Source organism: Mustela putorius, unplaced genomic scaffold, assembly GCF_011764305.1.
Source record: "Mustela putorius furo isolate JIRA1106 unplaced genomic scaffold, ASM1176430v1.1 tig00003834_pilon_pilon_pilon, whole genome shotgun sequence".
NCBI lineage: Eukaryota > Metazoa > Chordata > Mammalia > Carnivora > Mustelidae > Mustela > Mustela putorius.
Window position 1 is genome coordinate 38,715,864 of NW_025421987.1, and position 23,953 is coordinate 38,739,816.

The 23,953-nt window shown below is 40.9% G+C and overlaps 1 protein-coding gene across 11 annotated transcripts in view; it reads left to right on the forward strand.

Moving 5' to 3' along the window:
- Window positions 1-23,953, forward strand: part of SIDT1 (SID1 transmembrane family member 1) — a 97,823-nt gene that overhangs the window by 42,876 nt on the left and 30,994 nt on the right. For 7 of the 11 annotated variants that reach the window (XR_006609096.1, XM_045088401.1, XM_045088403.1 and 4 more), the window contains 7 exons: window positions 671-716; window positions 3,978-4,079; window positions 5,650-5,733; window positions 7,447-7,552; window positions 8,490-8,561; window positions 8,986-9,079; window positions 19,205-19,248. Coding sequence is in view for 9 of the 11 variants with exons in the window: in XM_045088401.1 (XP_044944336.1) it covers window positions 671-716; window positions 3,978-4,079; window positions 5,650-5,733; window positions 7,447-7,552; window positions 8,490-8,561; window positions 8,986-9,079; window positions 19,205-19,248 (548 nt within the window). In the remaining 2 variants the exon portion in view is untranslated. Of the gene's footprint in view, window positions 1-670; window positions 717-3,977; window positions 4,080-5,649; window positions 5,734-7,446; window positions 7,553-8,489; window positions 8,562-8,985; window positions 9,080-19,204; window positions 19,249-23,953 lie in introns of those variants that run through there. The other 4 variants (XM_013060931.2, XM_045088400.1, XM_045088399.1 and 1 more) reach the window with 4 other exon arrangements.

Consider the following 23,953-nt stretch of genomic DNA (forward strand, 5'->3'; position numbering starts at 1 on the left):
AATATTTTTTTAAAAAATAGTTCACAGTAAATTACCAACTGGAGAGAAAACTGCTTCATTATATTCTTGTGATGGTATTTGCATTTTAGAGGATGGCCTTAGAAGGCAATGTGTAACCTGAAGAGGACATAGTCTTAGACGGGAATTTTAGCTGGTGTGGCAGGCATTTGGAGAAGTGCTTGGGGTCAGGAGTATGCTTCTAGCCCCAGGGCCCGTCCCATGGTGATGATGTATTTACCATGTTTAAAATAATGATCTTTTACCATGGATACATCCAATTATTTTGAAGCATGACCTATATTATCCAAAAGGACCTCAAGCCTTCTTTTCCTCTCTGTTTCAGCCCACTTCTGACACCTAAATCCTGTGCTTGATTGTAAAACCTTAAGAGAATCGAAAGGCAAAAGTGTCTGCAAAAGTAAACAAGTAATTACTTTACTAGGTATGATGTCATGGGTATACAAAGACATAAAATTGATCCCCTCCCCAATTTGATCATTCTTGAGAGTTGAAAGCAAATCTTCATGCAGTTAACTTTGTCAGTTTGATGGCAAATGCTTTCCTTGCATTGACTTTAAGATGGTTTTCTTTTACATAAATCATTTTTGCTTGCTAACTTAGCTTCTCTCTCACTTTTTCCCCTTTCCCCTCTCCCACTTACATTTCTCAGGACAAATGTTGCCTTTCACTTCACTGCCAGCCCCTCTCAACCTCAGGTAAGTGAAGGGTTTCAAGGTTATCATGATTCAATACCCTCCAGAAAGCCACAGTAATAGGGTAGAGTCAGCATGGGGTATTGCCTTAGACTTTCCACATCTTGAGCTATATTTGCATTTTTGGCACGTTGTTCATATTACTTGAATTTTAGACACAGCATTTAATCTTATCCCCTTAATCAGTGTGAAATGGGAGGCATGACATCTGTTGACAGATGTTCCTTGGCTCAACTTTTAGCAAACTGCGTGCCTGTTATGCACCAAGGACAGTATTCAACTGTACTAGGTGCTGGGGACATGAGGTGAAAGAGAAAAAGATGTAACTTCTGCCCTCATGGACCTTGTAATCAAAATGGGCGCTGGGGGGCCAGGGAGTGGAAGGCCAAACACAATACAGGTACACAAATAATTAACTGACCAGGAAATGCCCTGAAAACAAGACAGACTTTAATTTCTACAGTGTTACAGGTAGAATAAATTATTCCTGTCGTAAAGAGAGACCAGGAATGCTGACATGAGAAGAATTAGATATTTATGCTGTGCTCTCCATTAAACCATAATCATAAACAGAATAAATACTTGAAAACTTCCACTTAAATTGCTTTTCTATGGACAATTCTAGCTCCTTTTCTCTTTCGCCACTTCTAAAAGAGTAAAGTCTATGCAATAGCAAGTTTATAACAGATTCATTTAATGTCCTGATATTTTTTGTAAATCTTCTGTAGGCTGTGATATAGCTTAGGTCATACATGGCTACTTAATTTTTTGTTTCAAATGTGCTAAAACTGGGAGTAACATAATCTATGGATACTGGTGTAACTCTATGACAAGCATTTAGGTGCTGGTAAATATTGAACGACCAGTTTCCAGAGAGAAGTTCCTGATCTGTAGCAGTTGCCCATTTCTGTGGTGAAAATACCTCTATTCTGGCTAATCTCAAGCTGCCAGCATAATGTCCTTGAATACAGAGTCGGGAAGAGATGGGCACAATCAGCTCTCCAGACCTGTATGGGCCAACTCCCACACATCTTTTCAGAGCTAAACTTCCCATGATTAGAGGGCCATAATCTCTCACCTTCAACATTTCCTGGCCACTTCATTCATGAAATATTTGACATCAGAGAGGGAGATAAACTGTAAGAGAATCTTAACTCTAGGAAACAAAGTGAGGGTTGCTGGAGGGGAGGGCGGGGGGGGATGGGGTAACTGGGTGATGTAAAGACCACTGGGTGATACAAGTAACTGATGAATTACTACGCTCTACCTGGGAAGCTGATAATACATTATATGTTAATTAATTGATTTTAAATTTTTAAAAAATAAATATAAAGCACTAGTGGCTAGGTGTAATGGGAGATATCTAAAGAAGGGGGGAAAACTTACACCCCAACTATAGAAAGAGTCTAGTCTAATAGTGCTGTACAGCACTATACTAAATATGGTAACGGAATGCTAGAGTATACTTCCAGTTTGTAGAAAATCAGTGATGACTATATATGATGGCTTCCTCTTATTTTTAAAAAGGTATGTAAATATGAAAGTCCAAGTAGTCTGCATATAAATCTCAAACTGGAGTAAAACATCCTTAGAACAAACTAATAAAAACAAAACTTTTTTGATATCTATGCAACTTTGACCTTACTATTAACTGTTCCCATTTTGGCCGAAATTTTATATCCTCTTCAGTTGTAGGACAGATTTTTCTATTTATATAAACTCACCCAAACTATTACACATTCTCACAGAACCTTTATTATCAGATAGAAGCAGGTTACAGAAACTGTGTAAGTAGTGAGGACTCAAGGTGGTGATTTCTGGTCTGAATTTGAGCCATTGCTTTGGATCCTTGTCATTAGCTCCTTTCTGATAAAAGTAGATTTTCCAGGCAAGGGTCAAAAATATTTATTTGGGGTTGATGGTAATTTAGAGATAAAGAAGATTGATAATATTTTGGCATATAGATAAAGCTTCAATAGCTATCTAATTTTTGCATAAAACCAACTCCTCTAATATATAGGAATATACACGATACTCCCTATTGCTAACGGTGATCACCGTAATGCTCATGAGTTACGAAGTTTGGCTTCCCTAAGAACCAAAAATACCCCTTGAGAATTCCAGAGCATTTACCTTTGGAAGAGCCCTGTGTTATATATATGAATCAAGCTCCAAAATGAAAGGTCAAAATGAAGTGGGCTCCTGGGAGTGTTACCATCTGTTAAAAGGCATGAACAGACTTCCAAGCAGCAGCGTTAATGACACTCCTTAATCTTGAGGTTATTTTTTTTCCCCATCAGAAGGCTTTGGATTATTGGACAACATTCTATTTTTATTGTTCTGGTTCTCAGTATAAGGTTGGTAAAGAGGAGGCTGGAATACAAAATTAATTTTTAACATGTTTTGTCTCTCCTTTAAACTGATAGATTTATTAGAGTCCTAGGATGTTGGGCTTGTTTTGGTTGGTGTCCTCAAAATCTCTATGTCAAGCTTCTCAGCCAGTTACCACATTTATAATTATTGGATAGGAGTCTCCTTTCTTCATTTATTAGCAACATGTTTAAAACGCAGTGTTAATAAACAGTGGATTCATAATCTAATCTGGGTAAATGGTATAACTTCTTTCTATTATAAATGCTTCCTGATTCTGTTGATACCTGAGAAATAGTTTTAAAGGTGTCTCAGCCTGCTCAAATATAAACATAATTCAGGGTATGAAATAGTGCTTGATCTTTGAACAGAAATACCATCTCACTACATTCCAGCCGGGAAACAGATTCTTGAACAAGAAGTCTAGGGGCAGGGGTAGGTCTCCTGTAATTCTTGCCTAAAGGAAGGTTGTTAAGAATCTTGAAGAACAGGCTTATCTGCTTCCTATTTCAAAAAGGATCACCTAGAAATAAATGTCTTGACTATCCCTAGTTCAAAGGGTTGGGAGGAATCTTAAGCAGAAACTGGAATGAAGTGCAGGAAGGTTGAGTTGAGAGAGAAATGTTAGCAAATGAAATGACAACATTTCTAAAATGCCTACCTTGTTTTGTTCACTGCTGTGTGCCTAATATCTGGCAGAGAGCCCAGAGCCCTGCACACAGCTGTTGCTCACTATATGTGAGAGGAATGGCTGACTGAATTAATGGAGATTTATGTCTGAACTTTGTGTCTAATGTGAGAAGAAACAATCCTATTCATGTAAAACCAGTTTGAGTTCATAACAGTAAAACTTTTTTGAATATTAACAAATCAATTTCTTTTTCTGATTCTCAGTATTTTCTATACAAATTTCCTGATGATGTGGACTCGGTTATCATTAAAGTCCAGTCCGAAATGGCTTATCCGTGTTCTGTTGTCTCAGTCCAGAATATCATGGTGAGTCTTAATAACTTGTCAGCCTTTCAATATGGAGCATTATATTGTCCCAGTGATGAGGGAGCACAAGGCTGGCTGAAGACAAAGCAAAAGCTGCCACCTTGCACAGCCCCCCCCCATCTGTTCCCCCTCAGTCCTATGTGTAGCATCCCTGGGCAGCCCTGACTGCCATGAACAATAAGCAAATAGTTAACTTGCAGAGCTCACAATACTGCTGGACAGGAGTCTCCCTTGGTTTACAAATGCCCTAAATCTCACTAACAAAGACGATTGATAGCAGGATTGTGACATCCCACCAAAAAGTCTCCCAACTATCTTAATGTTAATGGCTGGTCTAGAGACAACATTGATCCAGCTGCAAGGGCAAGGCCTCTGGTAGGCCTCAGACATCCTGGCGCCTTGTAGGCCCTCTTTAGCATATGAAAGCTCCACTGAAACCTCCCTTCCCCTCCCCTTCCCCCAACAGCAGGGTACATAACCTGCCCTCCCTCACAACCCGGGGCAGCAGCTCTTCCTGCCCACGGGTCCTGTCCCCATGCTTTAATAAACCACCATTTTGCACCAAAGATGTCTCAAGAATTCTTTCTTGGTCATCGGCTCCGGACCTCAGCCCACCGAACCTCACCTAGGTTCTAGAACTTCATCACCAGGACAAATGAAAGAGGAGGGTGAGGACCATGTCATCCTCTTACTCTGTATCTCCTGCAAAACTGCTAAATAATAAAAGTAGTATCTTGTGCACACAAGTGGATAATCTGTTTGGAGACACTGATTTGGGGTAGATAGAGAATACTTAATCCCTCACCAAAATAAACAAAGGGAAGAAGGAAGGGAGGGCAGATTGTGACAAAGAATATGGAAGACCAGGGCTCCTGGGTGGTTCAGTGGGTTAAGCTGCTCTCTGCTCAGCAGGGAGCCTGTTTCCTCCTCTTTCTCTCTCTCTGCCTGCCTCTCTGCCTACTTGTGATCTCTCTGTGTCAAATAAATAAATAAAATCTTAAAAAAAAAGAAAAGAAAAGAAAATGGAAGACCAAACCGTGGGCCAACCGTGGGTCAAGAAACATAGAAACCTACCGCTTAGCCTAGATTTTAAAATTTTTATTGTAGGGGTGCCTGGGTGGCTTAGTTGTTAAGCATCTGCCTTCAGCTCAGGTCATGATCCCACACTCTTGGGATAGAGCTGCGGGAAGCCTGCTTCTTCCTCTTCCACTCCCCCTGCTTATGTTCCCTCTCTCACTGTGTCTCTCTCTGTCAAATGAATAAATAAAATCTTTTTTTAAAAAATTTCATTGTAACCATAGCCCCTTTTTGTCTCATAATGTGTTAGTAACAAATGGGAAAGGCATCATACACTTTAAGACAAGCTTTTCAGGTCTCTTTGATATAAAGTAACCTTTAGAGGACACTTGAGAGGACTTTAGAAATCAAGGCACCGAGTTTTAGGAGGACTGTTTCATGACTTTACTTGGAGAAAAGGTTTCCTGTCTGCTCTGTGATGCAGACAGAATGTGTGGTATGTGTAGTATGGCCTTAGTGAAGCTTTCTTTTTTATCCTTCATGTGCATTACAGTGCCCAGTGTATGATCTCGACCACAATGTGGAATTTAATGGTGTGTATCAGTCCATGACCAAGAAAGCTGCCATCACCCTGCAGGTGAGACATCACTTCTGTGTCCACTATTGTCAACTACAATGCACAGTTTATGGTCAGGTTACCTGTTGGACCAGCATCCAGAAGTTATCATCATTCACTGTGTGCCTTGGATCTCTTTCCTTTATGATAGGTTTTAAAATAAAGATTGCTGGGTACCTGGGTGGCTAAGTGGGTTAAAGCCTCCGCCTTTGGCTCAGGTCATGATCTTGGGGTCCTAGGATAGAGCCCCACATTGGACTCCCTGCTCAGCAGGGAGTCTGCACCTTCTCCCTCTCCCTATACTCTTCTCTAACCCCTACTTGTACTCTCTCTCTCTCTCTCTCTCACTCTCTCTCTCAAATAAATAAAATTTTTAAAAAATAAAATAAAATAAAGCAAAGATCGCTACTTCTGAAATCAAAGCCCAGGCCATGGGCTTTGCCCCATTCCCCTTGCGAAGTCCTGGGAACCCATGATGCAGTGGGACACATATCTGACAGAGTGCTTAGAGAGGTAGGATGAGATGCCAATCTCCTCATTGGGGGTTGCCAATTTAGTGTGAAGCTTGATCTATTTAAAGGAATTGAACCAATTCTAATACTCTATATACCTATAACAGTAACCAAAAGAGGACTTCCATTCTGGACAGAATGGATATGTTCAAAGGAATATAGACCACATGTGTATAGCAGTTCGCCCTTTTGTCATTTGTCATTAAGTTATATCAATGGCAGTTTTATAGAAAAATGAATATATATCATGTCAGTAGATTTTCAGAAAGATTCTGTTCCTGCCTTTAGGGTGGTGTTTACCCAAGTTACTTACAACTTGGTCTGTTCTCCAGGGTAAGGTGATACTGTTTACTGAATAACAAGGAATGAAGAGAGGTTAATTATAATTTAGCTATCAAATGTCAAAAGTTTTATTAAGCTTTAATTTCTTAGTGCTTCAGTTTTGATACACCAAATAGCTGTTCTTGTTCACTCATGAGTAGGGGGACTGGGACACAGAGAAGCACACTTAGAGAAAGTTAAAGCCAGGACTTAACAACTCAGGTCTCCTCACTTAATCTTCACATCCCTAACTTAAATTACTTAATTGTGGCTGTGTGACTTTCAGGAAAGTCATTTATCATTAGATTTTTTTTTAATTTCTTAAAGATTTTATTTATTTATTAGAGAGAGAGAGAGCGCACAAGCAGGGGAAAGGGGCAGAGAGAGAGGGAGAGGCAAACTCGCGCTGAGCAGGGAACCAGATGTGGGCTCGATCCTAGGACCCTGAGATCGTGACCTGAGCTGAAGGCAGACGCTTAACCCACTGAGCCACCCAGGCACCCCTATCATTAGATTTTTAAATAATAAAGACTTAATATAGTGAACCTAAAACACTCTAGAGTATGCTTATTTTAAAAACAGCATATACAAGTATTCATTATTAAACACAGGCTATTGACATATTTTTTTTTACCTGGGACCTATTACAGTTCTAAGCACCTAAGTGGACACAACATAGAGTGAAATTAGAATAGTGTGTCTATTTGCTTGAAATTTTTGTGTGTAGCAATTATTTTATTGTGGATAAAATCTGGAGTAAATCATGGGTATCTGAAGGTTCTTTCTAAGAAATAAGAAGGCAGGGGTGAACTCCACTTTTCTTCTCTTTCCTCTCTCCCTGCCTCCCCCACCCCCACCATGCACTTTCTCCCCTTTTACTACCCTTTCTTACTCTCACTAGTTGTTATGTCTCACACAGAAGAAGGATTTTCCAGGCGAGCAGTTCTTCGTGGTATTTGTGATAAAGCCTGAAGATTACGCCTGTGGAGGATCTTTCTTTATCCAGGGTAAGAAACAGTCCCTCAGACCACGTGAGGTATATACTCTCAGTAGACCTTTTACTCAACAGATATTTGGCTTTATGAAATAATGATTTTACGTAGCATATCAGGGTCCACTTTCTAAGATCAATTTGGTAATGGAGCCACTGTATTTATCAGCAGTTATCATTTCCACAGGATGTACAAGGAAAATTCAGAGTTCTCAGTTTCAGTTGCCAAAATTATACCTGGCAAGATGGTAAGAAATCAAAGTGGGACAGTTTCTCCCCATGACAGGGATTGTGTGAGCCCTTAGGCACAGAACAGATGGTTCTGGGTAACTACCCAGGAACCACTGTGGGAAAGGCACAGGCTGCTTACTGAAAACCAGACCCCCAGCAGCTGATGAACCACACGTGATTAACACAGAGGGTGTCCACTATTGAGTTTAACATGGTTCCCTTGCCAATTAGGTGAAATTTCAGCTTCTGCATTCTTTAATCTCTTAATTATGCAGTCTAGAGTTTTGCCAGTGTCTGTTGATCTTTGGTAAACTACAAGTCCTTCTATGACTATATAACAAAAAACAAAGTTTCACTGGCTGGAATAATGGAAACCAAAAGATGAGACAGCTTTTGTTTTTGTGGCTATTTCCTTCAGATGTCTCTGGCCTACTGAGCCACTCGGATAGCAGAGGAAGGGTCGAGCCTTCTTCACTCAAGAAGTGGGGGCTGCAGTCTCATTGCTTCAATACTACCAAAATGCACCAAGCAAAGGCCACATTGAAAGTTTGGCCCAAAGGGGGTATCAGATGGTCTGCAGCTTTGGAGGCTAGGTTTTCCTCCAGTTCTTGCTACAAGGAAATTCAACAACCAGAGCTAATTGTGGACAGTTTTTGAACTGTTCAGATGAAAGGCCAAGAACCAAGTATCTGATCTACTGTGCCTCCTTCTTTTTTTACCAGGAAAGGAGAACCAAACCTGGAATCTACAACGAACAAAGAACCTTAAAGTGACCATTGTTCCTTCCATTAAAGGTCAGTGTTGGCTCTAGGATTCAATAGAGAACAATTTCTATGTCAGGAAGTCAGTCATATGCATCGTTACTCATGTCATCCTTCCAGAGAAACATCGTAAGAAAACTGATATTTACCTTAGAGATAGAAGAGACAGTCAAAGCATTCTGTTAAATCTCTTCCAGAAAGAGAGGGAGCTCAATTGTGAAGTTGTATACAGGAAGTCCCTTCCTAGCTTCCACTGGGTACTCATGACTATGAAAGGCGGCATTTGTGGATAAGTCTGGGGGAACTCCAGCAGCTTTGTTGCCTTTGCGGCAAATGGAAATGTATTAGGATTTCAAAATGGGTGTGATGGAGATGGGCCCTTGAAGCTGTCCTATCCCAAACACGGTCCTCTTTTCTCCTGGGGACTTGCTGACTAAAGTTGTTTCTCTTCCCTTAGGATCTGTTTATGTGAAATCCATCCTTCTCAGTTCCCTCATCTTCTTCTCCTTCTACCTGGGATGCCTGCTCATTGCATTTGTTCATTATATCAGGTAGGTCAAGAATATCAAGAAATGTTCACCCCCTTCTCCTGTTTCTGCATTGGGCTTTAGAGCCGTATTGACCAGATTCAACTCTACCTCAACCACCAACTGTGTGACCTTGGGCTAGTTACTAAACATTTCTGTGCTTCAGTTTCCTACTCATCAAAATGAGATCATCATTTCCCTCCTGGAATTGTAAAACTGCAGTGTTTAAGTCAATGTCCTACACAGAGTAAGTGCTGGTAGAATGTTAGTTCTTTTCATAGTTAATAAAACTCAATGGAAAGACAGTGTGGGTATTTTTTTGGACCAGAAAGTCTTATAAATCCTATGGACTGTAGGAAATGATAAGTTCTTCCTCATATGGAGAAACACACTAGATATTCCATAAATAGTTTTAAATATTCCATCAACAAGTAAATTAATGCCTGAAATAATTCTTGAGGTATAATAAATAGCAGGGGTGATGTGCTCTGCTACTGCATTACCAGCTGCTTTCTTTCTACTGCAGCATCAATTTTCCAGTAAAATGTCCCTGGAGAGATAAAAGGAGATGATTGCACTGTAATTTGACCAAGACAATTTCCCTTTCCAAGAGTTTGGAGCCCATAATAAAAAGAGCCCCAGTTTCTCCTTGCATCTCTGTGCAGACCCAAACACTGTGAATTCTGTACTTTGTTGTGGTCTCTGGGAAACAACTACAAAGGAATGGCAGAAGGCCTACAATAAACAAATGTTCTTTCCCATCTTGAACATGTAAAGAAAACAAAGCATGGGTTTTCAACACAGTGTTCTCAGACTCCTGGGCAAGTTCACAGCATCAGTAGAAAACCTTCATGGCCACTACTAGCACAGAGCTGTCTCAGCGATCCAGGCCTCTTTCTGGTTCAAACAATAACTCTCTTCAGGGAACTTTATAGAACCTTTCAATTGAGAAACTGAATTTTAAAGCCCTGGGACTACCACTGGCCACATCTGGCACAATTTGACCATCAAAATCATTAAGAATAATACGGTTATAAACCATTGAGAAAAATAGAAATCCATGAATCCAAACTGATAAAGAAAAGAAGGAAGGAAGGGAGGAAGGGCAGGCCTAAATACCTCCAGATACAAATCTGAAGTCACTAAAACAGGCACACATTAGGGAAGGGAGCCATTAGCAAATGCTGACGGTGTAAGGGAGGACTCTTGCCTACATCAGAATGCCAAAAGCTGAACTGAAAATATGGAGGGAATGCTGCAGTTGGAAAATCATCCTTTTGCATAGATTAACAATCATTGGTGGATACTAATCTAAGAGGGGAATCTGATGAGAATCCAGGTACTACACTGCCGTAAAGTGCATCCCCATGATTTGCTTCCTAGTTGTAAGAGAAACATAGTGACTCAACAACGGAAACGCAGACTCGGATTGGCTGGGTGATCAAAATTAATGTGAGCAAGGGGAAGAGGACGTTGTGTGCCCCCACATGGGATGCTCTGAGGAGACAGCACCATGGATGCAACAGTCCAGCCAGAAATGCATGTTTTGTATGAAATCCTGAGGGAAAATTGATCCAATTCAAAATGACAAACACTCTATTAGAATGTGTCGTCCAAGACAAAGGCAGGCCGCAGAAATGGCCTAGATAGAAGGAGACAAGAGATACGGGCAGCTAAAGGCAACACCTGGTCTCAGATTGGATCTTTTGCTAGAAGAAGAATATGCTATAAAGGACATTATTGGATCAGTTAACAAAATCGTACTACAGACAGATTAGATAAGAGTAACATATTGAAGTAAAATTTGCTGAATTTGATGGTATTGTGGTTAAGTAAGAGAATATCAGAATATCTTTATTCTTTGGAAGTATTGAGGGTGCCTGGCTGGCTCAGTCAGTAAAGCATGGGACTCCCGGGGTCATGAGTTTGAGCCCCGTGTTCGGTATGCGGCTTACTTTAAAAAAAATGGAAATACTTGGGAATAACAGTTCATGACATAAGCAACTTACTTTCCCATGATTCAAAAAATTATATATATTTTTGTGTGTGTTATATATATCATATATATATATGATATATATATATATCGTGCAGAATGATAAAGCAAATGGGCTATCTTGCTATCAGTAAGTGAATCTAAATAAAGGCTATATGGGTGTTCTGTATTTTATTCTTACTTTTACCACTTCTCTGTAAATTCAAAGTTATTTTCTAATAAAAGTTAAAAACAAAAACCCCCATGTACAGGCAAACATATCTGGAAAGTATGTACATTAACTGATTACCAGCCTACTTAATTTACTAGATCACAATGGCTGACATTTAATAGGTACCCTGCTGGGCCCTCTAAGCTAGCTGATTATCTCAGCAAATACCCTACAACAAGGACTAGTATTATCACCACTTGAAGGTTAAGGAAATTGAGGCCTCGAGAGGTGAAACAGTTGAACCAAAAATTCATAGCCAATAAATGAGGGAGCTGGGATTTGTCTGAACTTGCAGGCAGTCTGGGTCCAGAGCCTGCCAGGCTGGTCAAGATGGATCTGGAGTGGTTGGGGCATGTGAGGGAGGGCAGTCCTGATCAGGGAGGCCAAGACAAAAGTCAGGCCCCCCAACATGGGTGCGATTGGAAAAGGACCCAAAAAGCTTTCCATTTTGACTCAGATGAGCTCCAAGCTCATGCAAAAAGAAGTTCATCTCTTCTGCCTCTCTTAGGAAGACCATCTCTATGCCTGATGATTTAAATTTTAGAAGATAGGATTTTTACCTCATTAGTTAACTAGCATGGGTAATCAATATACAAACAGACAAAAAGTTAAGATCTGGATATCAGTCTCCTTAAAGTTGTCATTCGGCCTACAGAAGAAAGCACAGTTTTTGCAAGTTGTGGTATAAGGCTCTGTTGAAACCTCTGGCTGCCGGATTATTTTGCTACAGTCGACTGCACAAGCATGGATTCTTTCCAAATATAGAGAACCTGAAAATAGAAATCTAGAGACATAAGAACTATCTGGCATTCTTTTTTTTTTTTCTAAAGATTTTATTTACTTATTTAACAGACAGAGATCACAAGTAGGCAGGGAGAGAGAGAGGGGAGGAAGCAGGCTCCCAATGAGCAGGGAACCCGATGCAAGCCTTGATCCCAGGACCCTGAGATCATGACCCGAGCAGAAGGCAGAGGCTTTAACCCACTGAGCCACCCAGGTGCCCCCATCTGGCATTCTTAATAAGAGGACAGACTGAGGGAAAATGTTAATGGAACTCTTCCCTCATTGAACTAAGCAGAAATAACAAAGTTTTCTACAAAACCAAATGAAGCCAGTCCTGGAGCATAAGGCCACTTGCTTGGTGTACTCCCTGTACTTTATTATTAATGTATGTGGGATTTGCAGTATATGCTATGAAGTCAGAATGAAACATGGATAAGAGACTTGGCTCCCACCCTCGGGAAGCTAAGAATCCAAGTACTAGCTGTACCGACTTGAACCTAAACCCCCGTTCCCCTGCCATTCCCAGCCACAGTCCATTCAACAAGCATTCAAGGAGCCACTACAATAAATGTGCCGACCCTGGGGCAAACACTGGATACATGTTCTCTTACTCATTTCTCCCAACCATCCTGCCAGACATTGAGTTCAAACCGCACACTCCTGGGAGCATTCACCCTTCCCTTGCTTCTTCCACCGGTTATCGATGGCCACAGTAATGCTGCATAACAATCAACCACAAAAACTCCAATGGCATACAGCAATAAGTAGTTAAGTTTACTTAAAAATCTCCAGGTCAGGGACGCCTGGGTGGCTCAGTTGGTTAAGCAGCTGCCTTCGGCTCAGGTCATGATCCCAGTATCCTGGGATCGAGTCCCACATCGGGCTCCTTGCTCAGCAGGGAGCCTGCTTCTCCCTCTGCCTCTGCCTCTGCCTGCCATTCTGTGTGCCTGTGCTCACTCTCTCCCCCTCTCTCTCTCTGATAAATAAATAAAATCTTTAAAAAAAAAAAAAATCTCCAGGTCAGCAAGATGCTGCCGCTAATCCAGACCCGGACTCAGAGCTCTCCGCTGGGTGTGGTCACAGTGTGAGATCACCTGGGGAGTCCTCGAGAGTGGCCTCCTGCAGGACCGGCCTCAGCAGCCCTTGATCTCTCCCGTTCCAGCCGGCTGACCCTGGCTTCCTGTATCTCTGAGAGAGATGACAGAAGAGCGCAAGGCCTGCTTAAGACGTAGGGTCAGCAGTGGCATCTATCACTTCTCCCTTCCAGTAGTCAACGCAAGTCCTGCGGCCAGCCTTGATTCCAGAGGTGAAGATACAGACTCCACCTTTTGATGTAAGGAGCTGAATGCAAGAGGAGGTGTCACCGTTTTGTAATCAGCTGGCCCTGTTCTCATCTCCTATTTTCTCTTTGCACCTGGGATACTGCCCGCCTCAGACTAGCTTTCTAAATCATTTAACCCCTCTACTGAAGAATTCTGTCAGCTCCGAAACCTATGGCAAATGTGGATAAAGGCTGTTAGTACAAACACATCATCTTTTATGAGTCCATAGAATTGCTTGCCAGTTAATATCACTAGGATTGTTTTAAAAAGAGATTTCAACAAGTGTCGGTGAGGATGTGAAGGAAAAGAACCCTCGTGGACCGTTGGTGGGAATGCAAACTGGTGCAGCCACTGTGGAAAACAGTATGGAGTTTCCTCAAAAAGTTAAAAATAGAGCTACCCCATGACCCAGTAATGGCATTACTGGGTATTTACCAAAAAGTACAAGAGCATTAATTAAAGAGTATTATGCTAAGTGAAATAAGTCAGTCTTCTAGAGAGACAAAGACTATTTGACTTCACTCATGTGGAATCTAAGAAACAAAACAAATGAGCAAAGGGGGTGTGGGGGAATAAGAAAGACAAAGCAAGAAACAGACTCTTAACTATAGAGAACAAACCGATGGTTACTAGAGTGGGGGGCGGGGATCAGTGAAACAGGTGAGGGGGATTCAAGAGTGCACTTACCATGATGAGCACTGGGTAATGTATAGAGGTGTTGAATGACTATATTGTACACCTGAAATTAATATAACACTGTATGTTAACTGTACTGGAATTAAAATTTAAAATTTAATTTTTTTTTAAAAAGGGACTTTGCCAGAGCTTCATTTGCCAGCTAAAACAGTTAAGCCAAATTGTAGCTGTTCTCTTTAAAAATATATTTTTTTTCATTCAACAAACGTTTAGTTGTAATTTCCTATGTGCCAGGCTCTGTCCCAGAACTTAAGGATGCAGTGGTGAACAAGAGAGTCTAGCTCCGGCTCCAAAAGAGCTTATATTGTACAAAGGAAAAACACACAAGCAAGCAATTAACAAAGCAAATAATTTCAGCTAGTGACAGGAGGAGAAAAAATAAAAAAACACTGTAGTGTGATAGAGAATGGATTGGGAAAGCTACTTTAGATTTGATTTGTTCAACAAGGAAGATCTCTCAGAAGTGAGACTTCAATAGCAAAAAGGAGCCAACCGTGTGAGGATGTGGTGAGAGAGTGGCCCAGACAGAGAACAATAGCAAAGGCCCTGAGGCAGGGATGAGTCTAGGAACAAAAGAGGTATGAAGAGAAGTTCTTCCACCAAACGTACTAGGATCAGGAATGTGCAACTTCTAGAGTTGCCATCTGGAAGTAAACAAGAGCACGTACCAAAGCGCAAGCATGTCTAACCCCTAACTTTCCTCCTCCCTGACTCTAAGCTCACATCCAAAAGAGACGCTCCTTTTGTGAGATGATGGTAATTCACATCTTAGTGTTTCACGGACATTCCCAAATGATATACCTGGCTTTTTTAGTAAAAGCTTTACTGAGACATAATTCACAGATCATAAAATTCACCCTTTTAAAGGATACGGTTCAGTGGTTTTTAGTATATTCACAGTTGCAAAAACCGTCACCACTATTTGATTTTCATCACCTCCAAAAAGAAACTTTCATCGAGATTACAGGATATAAGATCGATATACAAAAATCAGTTGTATTTCTATACACTAGCAATGAACAATCCAAGCATGGAATTAAGAAAACAATTCCATTTTCAATAGTATCAAAAATAATAAAATACTAAGGGCATGTGGGTGACTCATTAGGTTGAGTGTTTGACTCTTGGTTTTAGCTCAGGTCCTGACCTGGGATCGAGCCCCACATGAGGTGGGGGTGCCGGTGCACACTCAGCAGGGAGTCTGCTTGAGGATTCTCTCTTTCTCCCTCTCCTCCTCCCTCTGCTCACACTCTCTCTCCAAAATAAATGAATGTTTTTAAAAATAATAAGAAACTGGGGCACCTGGGTGGCTCTGCCTTCAGCACGGGTCGTGATCTTAGGGTCCTGGGATCAAACCCCACATCCAGGGTCTCTGCTCAGAAGGGAGCCTGCTTCCCCCTCTCTCTGCCTGCCTCTCTGCCTACTTGTGATCTCTGTCAAACAAATAAATAAAATCTTTTAAAAATAATAATAATAATAATAAACTTAATACATTTAACAAATTAAATATAAGATTTGTACACTGAAAATGACCAAACGTCCTTGAAACAAATTAAAGAGGACCTAAATAAATGGAACGATAACCCATGTTCATGGTTTGGAAGACTGAATATTACTAAGATGGTGTAGTAAAATCATGGCCCCCAAAAGATGTCCAAATCCTAACATCCAGAACTTGTAAACATGTTACTTTACATGGCAAAAAGAAATTTTACAGATGTGATAAATTATGGACATTGTTCTGGAGTATCCATGTGGGTACAATCTAATCACAAGGGTCCTTGTAAGAGGGAGGCAAGTGGGTCAAGGGCAGAAGGAGATGTGATAATGGAAGCAGAGGTTGGAGCAGTGCACTTTGATGGTAGAGGAAGGGGCTATGAGTCAAGGAATGCAGGTGGCCTCTAGGAGCTAGACAGGGCAAGGAAAAGTGTAATCCCCCAGGAGAGTCTGGAAGGAATACAGCCCTGCTTGCTACCTTGGTTTTAGCCATATAAGATGCATTTTGGAATTCTGACATCCAGAACTGTAAGATAATAAATTTATATCATTCTAAGCCATTAAGTTTGTGATAATTTTTTACAGCAGCAACAGAAACTAAAACACATTGGGACAATACTCCCCAAACTGATCTATAGATTCAAAACAATCCCTATCAAAGTCCCAGCTGACTTTCTTACAGAAACTGACAAACTGATCTAAAAATTCATAGGGAAATGCAAGGGACCCAGAATAGGTAAAATAGTCATTTAAAAAAAAAAAAAGAACAAGAACAAAACGGGAGGTCTTACACCTTTTGATATCAAAACTTACTACAAAGCTGCATAATCAAAACTTTGGTGCTGATATATGGAAAGACATATAAATCAATGGAATAGAATCGAGAGTTTAGAAATAAACTCCTTACATCTATGATCCTATTTTTAATAAGGGTACCAAGATAATTCAATGGAGAAAGGATATTCTTTCCAACAAATGTTGAGACAACTGGGTATCAACCTGAAAAAGAACACAGTTTTGCCCCTACCTTATACCATAGGAAAAAATTAACTCAAGGGGTGCTTGGATGGCTCAATCAGCAAAGCACGTGACTCTTGATCTCTGGGTCATGAGATCAAGGCCCACAGTGGGTGTAAGGATTACTTAAGAAAAAAAATTTGGGGGGTGGCTGGGTGGCTCAGTCAGTTAAAGTGGCTGCCTTCGGCTCAGGTCTTGATACCAGGGCCCTGGGATCGAGCCGCACATGGCGCTTAGCAGAGAGCCTCCCTCTGCCTCTGCCTGCCACTGAGCCCACTTGTTCTCTTTCTGTCAAATAAATAAATAAAATCTTTAAAAAATAAATATAAACTTAAATAAAATAAAATCTTTTTAAAAATGAACTCAGATCAAAGATCTAAATATAAGAGTTAAATCTATAAAACTCTTAGAAGAAAACATAGGTGTAAATCTTTTGTAACCTTGGATTAGGCAATAGTTTCTTAGGGCACCAGAAGCATAAGTAACAAAAGAAAAAATATAGATAAATTAGACTTCATCAAAATTAAAACTTTGGTACTTTTTAAAAATTTTTTTAAAGATTTTATTTATTTATTTGACAGAGAGAGGGAACACAAGCAGAGGGAGCAACAGGCAGAGGGAGAGAGAGAAGCAGACTCCCTGCTGAGCAGAGAGCCTGATGTGGGATAAGTTGAACTGATGCAGATGCTTAACCAACGGAGCCACACAGGGACCTCTGTGCTGCTGCTTCTTCTTCTTCTTCTTCTTCTTCTTCTTCTTCTTCTTCTTTTTTTTAAATATTTATTTATTTTATTTTAGAGAGAGAAAGAGAATGGGAGCTGGAGGGACAGAGGGGGAGGGAACAAGAATCTCAAGCAGGCTCCCCACTGAGCGCAGAGCTGAACATGGGGCTCCATCTCTCAATCCTGACATCATGACCTGAGCTGAAACCAAGAGTCAGGTGCTTAACCGGCTATGCCACTCAGGAACCCCAAAACTTCTGTACCTTTAAAGGGCCTATCAAGGAAGTGGCTCAGTGGGTTAAGCCTCTGCCTTCAGCTCAGGTCATGATCTCAGGGTCCTGGGACCAAGCCCCTGCAACGGGCTCTCTGCTCCATAAGGAGCCTGCTTCCCTTCCTCTCTGACTGCCTCTCTGCCTACTTGTGATCTCTGTCTGTGGAATAAAGAAAAATCTTTTAAAAAAATTTTTTTAAAAAGGAAGTGAAAACACAACACAAAATGGGAGAAAATGTTTGTGACGCATATCTGTTAAGAGTCTAGTATCCATACTATATAAAGAATTCTTATAAGCCAATGATACAAAGAAAAATAAATAAAAAGGGCAAAGGATTTGAATAGATATTTCTACAAAGAAGATAAACAAGTGGCCCACAAGTATATGAAAAGATGCTCAACATCATCAGCCATCAGGGAAATGTAAATCAAAACAGCAATGAGATACCACTCCTTATCCACTAGGATGACTACAGTATTTTTTTAATGGAAAACAACAAGAGTTGGTAAAGTTGTGGAGAAATTGATACCTTACACAATGCTAGTAGGAATACAAAATAGTTCCTGCTATAATACTACTGTGGAAAGTTTTGAAAAAAAAGAAAAATACAGTTACCTAATACCCAACACCTCCGTACCTAGGTATACCCAAGAAAATTCAATATCCACACAGAAACTTGTACTCAAATGTTCATAGCAGTGCTATTCCTGACAACCAAAACATGGAAACAACCAAATGTCCGAGTGTAAACAAATAAATGAAACATGGTGTACCATACAAAGGAGTATTATTCAATCATAAAAGACTGATGTATTGATTCATGCTACATATAGATAAACTCTGAAAGCATTATGCTTAATGAATGAAGCCAGTCGAAAAAAGACATTTAGTATGGTTCACATGAAACTTCCAGAACAGGCAAATATATAGAGACAGAAAGTAGATTTGTGGTTGTCTGAAATGTACATAAGTGGGTATTGGGGAGTGACTGCTAATAGGTTTTTAATTTGGGGGGTGATGGAAATTTCTGGAATTAGATAATAGTGATAGTGGCACAGTATTGTGGGTTTTTAAAAGATTTATTTATTTGTTTGTTGTTTGTTTGTTGGAGAGAGAGCACAGGTAGAGGGAGAAGGAGAAGTGGCTTCCCACTGAGCAGGGAGCCTGATGCAGGACTCGATCCCAGGACCCTGGGATCATAACCTGAGCTGAAGGCAGACGCTTAACTAACCGAGCCACTCATTTGCATAATTGCACAGTTTTGTGAACATATTAAAATTCATTGAAATGTACACATTGAAGGGTGAACTTTATGGTGTGTGAATTATCTGAAAATAAAGGAATCTGGGAATAAATTAATGAATTTATGCACGTAGAAACATGCTTAGGAGTGGAATTGGCCATATGATAAGTCTATGTTTAACTTTCTGAGGAACTGCCAAAGAGTTTTCCAAAGTGGCTACACCATTCTACAGTCCGGCCAGCAGTGTGTCAGGGTGCCAGTTTCTCCACATGCAAAGGCTCATTTTTAAGAGATTCTAGCAGACAATTCGGCAACAAAGTCTATGGGGAACAAAAGTAAAAGGCCGAGGTTTTCACTATCTTAGAAGCATGTGTGTGCGTTTGTTTACAGGTTTCAAAGAAAATCCATCGATGGAAGCTTTGGTTCCAGTGATGGTAAGAAAAACCCTGGTTTCAAATTCAAATGATTATCGAGTGTGTGGCAACATCCCATTTGGTGGTACTTTTCTCTCTTTGCCCAATTTCCAAACTCTCTCTCGTCCTCTCCCACAGAGTAATCTAATCTGCACTCTTTCTACAGAAAGCAGAGCTAGTGAGAAGCAGTTTTCACAGTTGGTAATTACTGAGCTGTGGAGCTCATGCTAAAAACCTTTGCTCAGAGTGTCCCTTGCAGTTATCCATACCATTTATCAGCCATTCATCTTTTTTTAAAAGTTGAGTCTTTTCTAGGATGTAAATCGTTGTCCCCAAACTGACTTGTGAACAAAAGTAAGAATTTATTGTGTCAACTCTAATACAGAGCTCACTTTTCCCAAATTGAGAAAGAGGCTTTTTTTTGTTCACGTAGCTAAAAACCTGAAATGTTTGAAACTAATTAGTATAATAAAGAGTATAATAACTCTTTGATTATTTGACCATCGTAAGATGCCCTTTCCTCCAGTCTGATAATTGAACAAAGGAATTCAATTACCTTATCTTTTTATCAAGTCTTTAAAAATTTTAACTGTCCTCATTTTTTTAATTGAGAAATAATTGACCAGTAATACTGTGTAAGTTTCAGGTATGAACTCAATGATTTGGTATCTGTATATACTGCAAAACAATCAGCACCGTGAGTCTGGTTAACATCCATCACCACAGAGAGTTACAATTTTTTTTTTCTTGTGATGAGAACTTGTAAGATCTACTCTTTTAGGAACTTTCAAATATATGATAAGTAGCATGAACTACAGTCACCAAGCGGCATCTTACATCCCCAGGACTCATTTATCTTATAACTGGAAGTTTATATCTTTTGTAAATGTCTAAATCAGTGTGAGTTACTCAGTGTTTGTAAGTTCTTTGGCATAGAGTGCTTATTTGGAAAAGGAACGATGAAATGAAACTTGATTTTTAAGTCACATACAGCAGATATTTAGTTCTGTGTTTTCTGTACTTAAATGAGCCCGCAGAATATTAGAAAGACACAAACCCGTCCCCTACACACCCAGCAGAAACATTTCTCACTCTGCTGAAGGGCTGCTTCTCCTGCCTTCCTTTGATTTTTTGTCTTCCTCAATGTTAGCATGTTTATTTTTCCAGCCACCCAGGCAATTGGTTTTGATAACATTTCAACTGTGAAAGGACACCTGCTCTAGTGTCTTTAAAATTTGAAGTCCTACTTTCCCTTGTATTCATAAAATGTGTAAGTGAATCTGTCTTCTCTCTGGATCTCATCCTTTTTCTTCTGGTGTTCTCCAAGTTCTACTCTTAGTTTAGGTCTCCACTGAACTTAGAAAGCCTTACTAATCAGATGCCATTGGTGCTCTGTGAAAGAAGGGTCTGTTATTTTTATTTTATGAGTGAAGACATTTTATTATTGTAATTCAAATTATTGTAATGATAATATTGTAATAATAATAAGGAATTTCCATGTTTGGAAGAGTTTCCTGAACAGTTCAATATAAGGGGGCAGAACTGAGTCCTCAGCCAGATCATTATCCAAGATCAAGAAGGCTCTGAAAATTAGCTACAAGCTACAGGCACCCTTCAGGTGACAAGCAGAAATGAATGAATGCATGAGTGAGTGATAGAAAGAAGGCAGGAAGGAGAGGAGGAGAGGAGAGGAAAGGAAGGGAGAGAAAGAGAGAGAAAAAGAGGAAGGGAGGGAGAAAGAGAGAGGGAGGGAAGAAGGGGGAGAGGGAGAAAGAAAGTAAAGATGCATCGGTTAGGATTCACATGGTTGCAAATAACAACAAAACAGAGCTCAAAACATGCTTAAATAATAAAGAGGCTCCTCCCTTTGCAAGTTGAGCAGAAGGGTGGGCTTCAGGGTTGACTGAGTCTGGTGGCTCTGGTCCCTTTCCCTGCCTTCCCTTGACTCTGCTTTACTTCCAGTGCTGATGTGAGGTGAATTAGTTTGACACCCTCGCCTGAAAATGTCCGAAAGGAAGGACTTTTTCAGGAGCACCCGGGAACTTCTCATATTTCACTGGTGTAGAGTGGATCATTGACTTATTGTTAAATCAGTCACTGCAAAGGAGTAGATTTACCTGCAGATCAATCAAGCCTACTTACAGAACTAGATCTTCTTCCTCTAAGACCTGTTTCTCAAACTTACATTGTTAATGTTACAGGCCAGGTAATTCTTTGTTGTTAGAGACTGTCCTGTGCCCTCTAGGATGTTTAACTGCATTCTTCACCTCTACCTAGTAGAAACCAGTAGTACACGCCATCCTCATGACAACTAAAAATGTCTCCAGACATTGCCAAACGTCATCTTGGGGACAGAATGGCCTCCCCACCTCTACAGCCCCAATTGAGAATATCTGACTTAAACACCCGGACTGCCAGGTGAGGATACCTGACCAAAAATCCCAGCTTAGTTAGGAAGTAGGGAATAGGATTGCTCACCACAAAGCGCTTTGAAATAGGGAAAGGTCAGGAGCCTTTTTTATGCAGACAGGCTATCTCGGAAAGATGGCCCATGACCACAAGTGAAACAAGACCTAGATGCCGAAGACAAGAGCAGAGAAGACACAGTCTACCCTAGGAAAAAACTAGTTAGCAACTCTTTTTTTTTTTTAAGATTTTATTTATTTATTTGACAGAGAGAAATTACAAGTACACTGAGAGACAGGCAGAGAGAGAGAGAGAGAAGGAAGCAGGCTCCCTGCTGAGCAGAGAGCCCAATCCCAGGATCCTGAGATCATGACCTGAGCCGAAGGCAGCGGCTTAACCCACTGAACCACCCAGGCGCCCCTAGTTAGCAACTCTTTAAAGCCCATCAAAGGGAGCATTGAGAAACCAGCCTGGAGCAAGAGACAGAAGCAAGTGAGGGACACTATCTATCTGAAAGCTAAGGTGAGATATTGGGGGGCTTTGCCTTGCCGAGGAACGAGGATACAGAAATGCCTTTCTCTCCCAGGGGTCCCATATCCATGCAACTGTGGGGGCTACAGGAAGATCAGTGGAGATCAGAGCTACAGGGAATAGCAGAGGCACTGGTAACCAGCGCAAAAGCTAGGAGTACTATATGAAAGGGAAGGAGGATCCCATTAGACTTGGGATCCACCCAGATCAGTGCGGACCCAGACGTCTGAAAGGGAGAGGACAAATGCTGCCACAAGAAGAAGATGAGGCAGGGAAAACTCTTACAAGAGAGAAGCAGCCCACTTCACTCAGCCCAGTAGGATGGTGGGAGGAAGATGGCAGGGGAGTGGGGTAATGACAAAGTGACCAGGTGAGCAGGACGTGTGTATCTTCCTCTCCGTGCTGAACTCTGGGAGTGTGGTTATGGACTATTGACAGGTTAAAAGGAAGACCAAAACAGGAGATTTTACCCAGATTGTCAGTGGGGACTCAGGATGCCTGTCTTTTTTTTTTTTTTCCTCACAAATATTCTCTTTATAGATAAGCTTAATATTGGTGGCAAATTTTAATAGAGTAGAAAGGCTTCACATGTATTGTTCATATATATATACATATATACACACACACATATATATATAAAGTTACTAAAGATAAATATATATATATATATATTTAACAAATATATATATATGTAAAGATTTATTTTGTCAGAGAGAGAGAGCACAAGCAAGGGGAGCAGCAGAGGGAGAGGGAGAAGCAGGTTCCCGGCTGAGCAGGGAGCCTGATGTGTGATACGATCCCAGGACCTTAGGATCATGACACAAGCCGGAGGCAGATGCTTAACCAACTAAGCCACTCGGGGAATCCCTGTTTATATTTAAAGTTTATGTATCTTTCTGAAGAGAGAAGCTCTCAAACTAATGTGCACTGAGGAGGCAGGTCAGCTCTGAGGCCCCAAGGCCTCTGCCCCCTGTGCGCTCTCCAGGTGGGGGGACCGTGAACCGAGGCCCATGCCAGCTCCTCCCCGCAGAGAGAGTTCCAGGAGCGCTCCCATCATTGGAGGAGTTCTAAGGCTGGATCTTTTCTATTCTAGTTGCCCTTTTAAACCAGGGCTTTTGTCTATGCCCCCAAGGCAGACGGATTTGCTCCCCGTCCCTCAGAACTATCCCTGCCGCCCCAGTTCCTCCAGGGCCGGTTGTTCGCATTAGCGCGGCTTTGTTTTTCCTGCTGTTCTATCTTTAGCTGTGCAGAAGCTGCTCAGTCAGCCCTCGGTTCTTCAGGAGGAATGGCTCTATAAATAGGTGCAGATTTGGTGTGTGCGTGGAGGAGGTAAGTTCAGTGTCTTCCCACGTTGCCATCTTGGACGGGAACTCTCTCCCCAACTTTTGAGACTTTGGGGATAGGTAGCCTGTTGGCATAAAACTGAAATTTCTCAGCAGTGAGTTCGTGTCATTTCTGACTCCCTCTTCAGCTTCCGACCTCCTGAGTCCAGAGACAGAAGAACACAGGACAATTATAAATATGAAGCCTCTGAAAGATCCAAACGTGCTCAAAGTGAGGTTTTTCTCCTCACACTGAGCATTCAACATAAAAAGCCAGCATGTGAGCATATCTTATGCAATGTTAACAAAGTAAACAGATGGCAAAGGGTTTGTGCTCAGGAAAAAAAAAAAAAAAAAGATGCCAGAACAAGTTTCTTCATTAAGATGAGCTCATTCACAACTTTATATGTTTACTTACTCCCAGCCAGAACATCTTGGTCTGTCCTATAAACTGATATTTTGTGTTT